The sequence below is a fragment of the Tetrao urogallus genome (genome assembly GCF_951394365.1).
Source record: "Tetrao urogallus genome assembly, chromosome: 18".
NCBI classification, from domain to species: Eukaryota; Metazoa; Chordata; class Aves; order Galliformes; family Phasianidae; genus Tetrao; species Tetrao urogallus.
The window spans coordinates 6,589,390-6,597,538 of record NC_136831.1 but is presented as its reverse complement, the minus strand read 5'-3'; the positions used below and the strand labels follow the sequence as shown (position 1 = coordinate 6,597,538).

Here is an 8,149-nt window from a genome sequence, read left to right as displayed (position 1 = left end):
TCTGCCCCCCCCACCCCCGGGCCGTACCTCGGGGACGCGCACTGCCAGCACCGCGCGCTCCTCTCCTCCCGCCGCGTCCCCCACGAAGCGGTACCGTCGCACGGCGCGCCGCGGCTCCCCCATGCCCGCGCCTCGCAGGCGGCCAATCGCAGGCGGCAGCGTGTGGCGCCAGGTCCCGACGGCCAATCAGAGCTTTCTCCCGTCGTGACGTCACGCGGAGCGCCGCGGGGCCCTCCGGGAACCTCTCGGTGCCTCACGCCGTGTCCGCGCCGGGTCTCCGCAAGCCGCCGCGCCGCCCTTCCCAACATGGCGGCCGCGCCGCTTCCCCGCCTCGTCCAATCGGCGCCGGGAGGCGGGCACGGCGCGGCGGAAGGCGGCCGGGCGGAGCGCCAATGGGAGCGCGGCGGGGGCGGGGCTGCGGCGGCGGCGGCGGCAAGGGGGTGAAATTTCTCGAAGGTGCGGCGGGGCCGGGGAGCGGGACGTGGGTCGGGAGCGGCGGGTCCTCAACGCCGCCATGAATCACAAGAGCAAGAAACGGATCCGCGAGGCGAAGCGCAGCGCCCGGCCCGAGCTGAAGGACTCGTTGGATTGGACCCGTCACAACTACTGCGAGACCTTCCCGCTCAGCCCTGCTGCGTGCAAGGTGCGGCACCGAGCGGGGTGTGAGGGGAAACGGGAGCTGTGGGGGGCGGGGGGGCTCTGAGGGGAATCGGGGGGTGTGAGGTTAGGGCTGGGTCAGGGTTGTGAGAGGGGCTGTGGGGAACGGGGGAGGCGTGAGGGAAGCGGGGCGGCTCGGAGGGGACGGAAGGGCTGAGGGGAACGGGGGGGTCGGGGGAAACAGGGGGGTCGGGGGGGGGCTGAGGAGAACGGGAGAGCTGAGGGGAGCGGGGTGAGGCTGAGGGATGGAGGGGGTGTGGGGAGGGTCTGTGTGGAGCCGAGGCTGGGCGGCAGCCGGGTGGACAGGGGTGTCCTCGCCGTGCTGGGGATGGTGCCAAACGCGGCCCGAGCCGGGCGGTGTGACCGCTGAGAGCCGGGCGCCAGAATTAGGGCTGCACCCTCAGGGAGCTTAAAATAAGGCGCAGGCGGTCTGACAGCCTCGCGGTGTGCGGAGCAGAGCCCGAGCGTGGAGAGCCTCCGTGCTGCTTTAGAGCACCTGGGACGTTTGTCCTAACAGCTGCTCTGTGCTCCTCTCTTGGTTTCGCAGGATAACGTGGAGCGGGCGGATGCACTGCAGCTCACCGTGGAGGAGTTTGTGGAGCGTTACGAGAAGCCGTACAAACCCGTGGTCCTGCTGAACGCCCAGGTGGGCTGGTCTGCACAGGAGAAGTGGACTCTGGAGCGGCTGAAACGCAAGTACAGGAACCAGAAGTTCAAATGCGGGGAGGACAACGACGGTTATTCAGTGAAGATGAAGATGAAATACTACATCGAGTACATGGAGACCACGCGTGATGACAGCCCGCTGTACATATTTGACAGCAGTTATGGAGAGCATCCCAAGCGCAGGAAACTCCTGGAGGACTACAAAGTACCCAAGTTCTTCACTGATGATCTGTTTCAGTATGCGGGGGAGAAACGAAGGCCGCCTTACAGGTACGGCAGAGTGGCAGCTGAGGTTCCTTCCTGTGCCTCTGGTTATTCTGAAGTAAAATGGCTTTGTGTAAAGCGAAGCAGTAGCTTTGTGTTTGCTGTTCTGAAGTGCTTATAAGCCTTCAATGCACAAGAAGGGAAGAACAGATTTGTGAATCAGGATTTCTCGTTCTGTCACCAATCTATTTAACAGTTGGTTTCTTAATTTTTCTTCCACGAATAAATGCCAAGTGCTTGAAAGTTACAAAGATGAATTTCTTGCTGTGTGAAGTGCCTTCTGGCCTTCAGATTCAAAATGCCTCAAGATTTGCTCTTGGTTTCTTCTGGCTTATGTACAATGCAGGGCTTCATTTAATTATGGGTCAGTCCTTGTAAGGTGAAGATCTTAAACAGACTACTATGAAGAGTGGAGGTTACTTCTTAGCTCCCCTTCAGATGATGATGATACCGCATAATGTTTTTGCGTGTATTTAGTCTTCAAACTTTTTTTTTCCTATCTGATTAGAAGGCGAAGGAAATTGCATTTGATTACTGAAATGAAATGCACCAACCTTACATATTGGCTCCTAGGTACAAAGTAATTTCCATTTGCATTAATACAATGCTTTCTAGTGCTATGAGAATAAGATGTAATTAAAGTCTTTACAGCCACATGATAATTGCTACAGAATGACTTGCCCTCTGAGTGACATGAGGTCCTGGTGTGGGTTGGTATTTTTAATGAAATAGGGCAAATATGAACGAGGTACTAACAAATAATAGCTCAGTTGTGTTTTTCAGGCTTTTTTTTAACAAAGTTGCAGCAGGAACTTTTTCTCATTGACTTCAAAAGGGCATACAGTGCTGTGCTCAAATGTGAAAGCACAGTGCGTGTGGTCCCTGTAAGTCTCCAGCAGTAACTGAGGTACAGTGACAGAACTCCATCAAAGTTCCAAGTGATGGAGACACCCCAGCTGTGACTCACACTGATACTTCTCTGCCCTGCACCCTCCACGCCCACAGGCATGAGCTGAACTCCTTGCTTGTGATGGAAGCATTCTTGCACTTTGTTCTGGAAAAAGTGGGTTGGTTTGAGGCTGTTCTCCTTTTTCTGAGTGGCGTGAAAGGGCACAGCTACAGCCCTCACCTGGAGTTTGTATCTCTAAACAAACATGGATGGAGAGCATTCAGCAGTTTAATGGCTTAGTGAAAATTCAACCAGGTGCTGTACTTCCTCATCATAAGAGGAAGATGTGCATGTCTTCTTATTCATGGCTGCTTAACAAAGTAGGAAGCCATTCACAAATGCAGTCATTGCTGCTAGCGTGCAGTGATTGGAAACCAGCTTAATTCACACCTGAGTTGGGAAGGGGAGCTGGAGAGTTTTGTGACTTGAGATGCTGTGACCCCTGGAGCTCCTCTCGTTGGTACCACAGCCACAGGGGGGTCTGGATGGAAGAAGGCTCACGTTTGTGCTGCTTTAGTTTCTTCCATCTAAGCAGATATTGTCCTTCTGCTTTGTGGCAGTAAGCCTCCTGATTCAGTTTGTTCTATCTGCTGTAATAGTGCTCTTGTGCTGCTGTGTTTAAACATCTGTGGCAGCTAAACTTCTCCATCAGAAGAAGTGAGCTTTACAAATTGGGAATGAGAACATCTACACCAAATCTTGACCAGAGAATAATCCCCAGCTACTTAAATATTGGAATAAAAAGCCTGCTGTAAAAGAACAGAAGGCATAGAAGGAAGCCAGGGTTGCATAACTTCACTCTGTTCCTTACTTGTATTGCCTTTTGTTAGTTCCTCATTGTTCTGTGCCTCTGGGTTCCATTTATGAGTAGCAAGTTTTAGAAATGGAGAAGATTAGGAGAATCCTCCTGCATGATGAGAGCCCTGGTGCAGAGCATTGTGCCTTTATTGCATTCATAAACACTGCTGCAGAAATGGGAGTTCTTCTACCTTGAGGTCAGTACACGTATGAAAAGAACTGTTTCTATTTCATAGCTGTGTTTCGTTTTTAAAAGCTGTCTTCACTGTCCTGGCTCGCAGTCCTTCCTGTCACAGTTGGTGTTGGTTTTTAGGTTAAACCCACATGGCATCATTTGAGGATAAATGGAGAAGGGAATCAAGGTGACTCCCTTGGTTTCTAACCGTATGCCAAATTAACAGCTATAACTATCAATCTGTGTGTGAGGAGAAGAGAAAGCGGCTACTGCTTGCTCTGTGACTGAAGGGTTGTGGCTTTTTTCCTGCTGTGCAGATGGTTTGTGATGGGCCCGCCTCGCTCTGGAACAGGAATTCACATCGACCCCTTGGGAACCAGCGCCTGGAACGCCTTGGTGCAGGGACACAAGCGATGGTGCCTCTTCCCCACCAGCACTCCCAGAGAGCTGATCAAAGTGACACGGGAGGAGGGAGGCAACCAGCAGGACGAGGCCATCACGTGGTTCAACGTCATCTACCCCAGGACACAGCTTCCCACCTGGCCTCCTGAATTCAAACCCCTGGAGATCTTGCAGAAGCCAGGAGAGACTGTTTTTGTACCAGGTACGTAGAAATGGCTCCTGAAAGCAGATGTGGCAGAGAGAAGTGGGTTTTTAACTTGTCTGAGAAAGAAAGAGTGTTTCAGATTTCTTGCAGCTCATTTCTTGCAAAGGAAACTACTCTGGGCTGTTTCAGAAGGGCTGTGTGTTGTGAGGCTTTCTCTGCACTGCTCAGTTATTTCTGACTGCCCTGACATACAAACGGCCTGCAGTGTAGGATTGCATGTGGTGTGGGTGGCAAAACAAGTCAGACTTGCGTTGCACATTCATAGGACTGTGATCCTATTACTAGGAAAACACTGAGACGTAAAAATAAAGAGAGAAAGCTGAGTATTTGAGTATTAGTAGCTCTCAGACCCAAAAATGTTGGAGTTTATAAACACCACAGCATGATCACCACTGGATTTTGTAGCTTAGGCAGTCTGACTGCACGTGGATTTGTCTTGGCTGGAGGAAATACTTAAAGTCACTGATGCATTCCACCCACTTTTCCGTGGTTATGCTTAATCTCAAAATCAAAAGCTAAAGGAAGATGGGAATGGCATCCTTCTATCAGAAGATGGTTGTGCAACGTGTGCCTGCTGTAACTGGGAGCTGAGGTGGCAGTGGGTGGCATTGTGTGGGTGAGCTCAGTGCCTGCAGTCTGACCTCTGGATCTTGCATCACAGCACGGAGCTGCCATCCACGTTGCCTGCGTTGCACAGCTGATTTCATGTCTGAGGAGTGCCTTGTGACTGCCTTGGCACTTAGTAGTGACTCCTCTCCCCTCTGTTAGGATTTTGTAGCTGTCAATTTCCATTAAACTGTTTCTTTGTTCTTTTTTGGAGGTTTTAAGTGGGTGAGAAGAACATCGCTGTCTATTCTTAGTCTGTGCAGGGAAACAATTTACATCTATTTTTAAGTGAAAGGCTGGCCTGTAATCACAAGAACCTTGCTAATTCAGTGTGGAAAGTGTGCTCAGCTTGACAGAGGGTCTCTGTGCAGCTTGGGCTACAAAGGCTCATGCTGTTAGATAGGCTGTCAGTAGGCAGCATGCTGCTGTCAGCTCAGATCTTCAGTCACTGCCTGTGAGGTGGATAATTTGGCCAGAGCATTGTGCAGCCTTCTGTAATGAGAACCTGCAGAGGAGCAGAATGAATTGTGAAATAAGGCTGAGGAAAGAAGATCTGGTGGGAGGCTCACCTGGGTTCGGGAGGCAGGGTCTGGTTTCTGCCTCTGCTGCGGGACAGAGGTGCGTGGCAGCTGCTGGATGTGCAGCAATGCTCACGGTGCTGTGTTTGCAGGTGGTTGGTGGCACGTAGTTCTCAACCTGGACACAACGATTGCCATCACACAGAACTTTGCCAGCTGTACCAACTTCCCCGTGGTGTGGCACAAAACGGTGAGAGGGAGACCCAAATTGTCACGGAAGTGGTACAGGTGAGAGGTTTAATAACTTTCTTTTCGTGTTACCTATAGAAATCAATGAAACAAAACCATCTGACTCTGTGTAGTGTTGCTGTTGAAAGACTAATGCTGAAATTGGAACTGTGTTTAGGATCCTAAAGCAGGAGCATCCTGACCTGGCAGCACTGGCTGATTCGGTTGACCTACAGGAATCTACTGGTATTGCTTCTGATAGCTCGAGTGATTCTTCCAGCTCCTCCAGCTCCAGCTCCTCCGACTCTGATTCAGAGGTAACATATTTTTGGGATATATTTTTATCTAAAAGATAAATCTGTCACTCATTTTACCAAGCCGTGGTCGTTTATAATGGTGACAAGTTGGATGGTTTTCAAACGGGGAGGAGGAACGAGGTCCAGAGTAGAGACAGGCACAGCATGGGACTGCCCTGAGCGCCTGGTGTGGGGTGAGTGCTTCACAGAGTGCTGCCTGCCCTTACAAAAAACTCTCCAAACCCTTTTAGGAGCCAAAATGAATGCATCAGTTGTCTCACCACAAACACACTGTAGCCTGTGACCAATCTTAAACGTGCCTCTTTGTGGGTTTTCAACACTTAATTTAAAACGGATTTCTTTAACCTGAGCTGGTCTTTGAACAGAATTGTCCAGAATTGCTGAGGTGATTTTTGTGCTGAACTCATGAGCACAGTTCCCTGGGTTTCTCTAAGCTCTGTTTTCATCTCTCCGTGCTTCAGTGCGACTCCGGCTCCGAGACAGAGGGGATGATGCACCGCAGGAAGAAGAGGAGGACGTGCAGCATGATGGGCAACGGCGATACAACTTCCCAGGACGACTGCGTGAGCAAAGAGCGCAGCTCCTCCAGGTGACCTGATGGCAGCTGCTGGTTGTTAGGAGGAGGAGAGGACAGCAGGAGGCAGAGCTGAGATAGGGCAGGTCCTCAGGATAGAGGGATGGAGGGCGTTGCTCCATGCAGGACGTGAAGCTGTCGGCCAGTGCTTTGAATTACTCCAAACTGAAAACTAAGATTCATAATATATATATATTTTTTAAGTACTTTATCAAATGCTTTTATCACTGTCCTAGTTCTATTTTTAATAGAGAATATATTTTTATATATATTTTTAATGGGAGAGATGGAACATTGTGCTCTTTAGAGAGCACACAGGAAAAGTGAACAGTTTGAGATGAGGAGCAATCGGGCCAGGCTCAGATTTGGATGCCTTGTCCAAACAAAACCTTCAAGCAGTTCTATGTTTTCTCTTATTATTGTCTGGATTACTTCAGTCTGGCCCACTGCTTTATCTGTTAAAGCCAACATTCTGCCAAAATGTAAGATGTCTGTGTTTACTTATTTAAAAAAACAATAATACAAACTTCTCATTGGTCAGGCTAGAGGGAGAAAGCATTAACTCTGCAGAACCAAGAACGTCTGTTGTTTGGGATAAGTTCTGTGGAGTTGCTCAGTTATGTGCAGAGTCACTGGGAGCTGATGAGTCAAACGGGTTTTTGCTAAATGAAGATTTTTTTCTCACATAGAAGGGGCCTGCCAGATTTTTTAAGCCAATTCCTCGTGGTTTGGTAAACCAACACTGCTGTATTGCTGCGTAGTTCCTTTGCTGAGCTGTTGGATGCTCCAGGTTGGGTGCGGTGACGCAGTGTGTGACCTGCTGAAGGTGTGCCAGTCATTTACCTGAGGAAGTCCAGACATCTGTTCTATACCCAGCGCTGTGCTCGTTAGGATGCTGCCTGAAGACCTGCTTGCTGCCATTCAGCTGCTGTGATGCACTGCCCTCCTGCTGGCAGTTGCTTAAGGTGCTGTCAAACACCCTTTCGGCAGCCAGCTGTGTTGTCAGGCAGGCAATGAGCAGCAGGATGCAACAAACCGTAATGCAGACCCTGCTGAAGAAGTGTGAAAAACGCAGCCCCTGTGTGCACAGCTGAAAGTCCTGTGCTTTTTTCAGTTCTTTGCACTTCAAATTTGCAAAAAGTAGCACCTTACCTAGAGCCAGCTCTGCCTGGTGCACCACTCTCCTTCCTCTGGGCTGGCTGCTCCTCTCTGTGAGCACGGGGTGGGATTTTGGCTCCAGCACTGTGATGGTTTAGTTGATAGAAACGCATTTTAAACATAAAATCCTACCTGTGGGAAGTGCGAGCACACAATGAGCCTGCAGGCTGTGCTTTGTGCCCCAGGGTGAGGGGAAATGCTGCAGCTGATGACGGGCAGTTGTACTTCTTTTTTTTGACAGGATTAGGGAATCTTGTGGAGGCCGCAGTTACCCCTGAGAGATAAAGCACCCACCCAGAGGCAGCTGCCCATCGGAGCTCCATTAGCAGCCAGCCAGCTCTGTCCTGCCCCCTTCTGCTCCTGCTCCTCACAATCCTTGTTGGTCACTTCCCTTCAGTCCAAACATCAGTCTTCATTCTGTGCTGTCGAAGGTTGGCTCCTTACTAACTGAAGGGGGGGATGCCCCGACTCGTGCAATGCTTTGTCCCCTCTGCGCCCCGAGCGAGTGCACTAAAAGCCCATCCGTGGGTGTGGACATGCCAAGTATTTAATGGCTTGTGTAACTGGCGAGGAAGACAACGGTCAGTTTTTAAAGAACTTTTTAAAACCAGCAGGTAAACCTAGAAACCTGC

At 50.4% G+C, this 8,149-nt stretch overlaps 2 protein-coding genes across 2 annotated transcripts in view; one reads left to right on the top strand and one right to left on the bottom strand.

The window, feature by feature from the left end:
* The window catches only part of METTL23 (methyltransferase 23, arginine), a gene marked incomplete at its 3' end in the record, with an annotated part of 1,659 nt that extends 1,617 nt beyond the window's left edge, over positions 1–42 (bottom strand). The window contains exon 1 of the mRNA XM_079544330.1: positions 28–42. The remainder of the gene's footprint in view (positions 1–27) is intronic.
* Positions 43–514: 472 nt separating this feature from the next.
* JMJD6 (jumonji domain containing 6, arginine demethylase and lysine hydroxylase) lies at positions 515–7,795 on the top strand (the record flags this gene model as incomplete). The annotated part of the gene is made up of 7 exons (XM_079544176.1): positions 515–643; positions 1,205–1,593; positions 3,827–4,113; positions 5,393–5,528; positions 5,647–5,785; positions 6,247–6,374; positions 7,759–7,795. The coding sequence occupies 7 exons, from the start codon at positions 515–517 to the stop codon at positions 7,793–7,795; spliced, it is 1,245 nt and encodes a 414-aa protein (XP_079400302.1).
* Between the last annotated feature and the right edge of the window lie 354 nt (positions 7,796–8,149).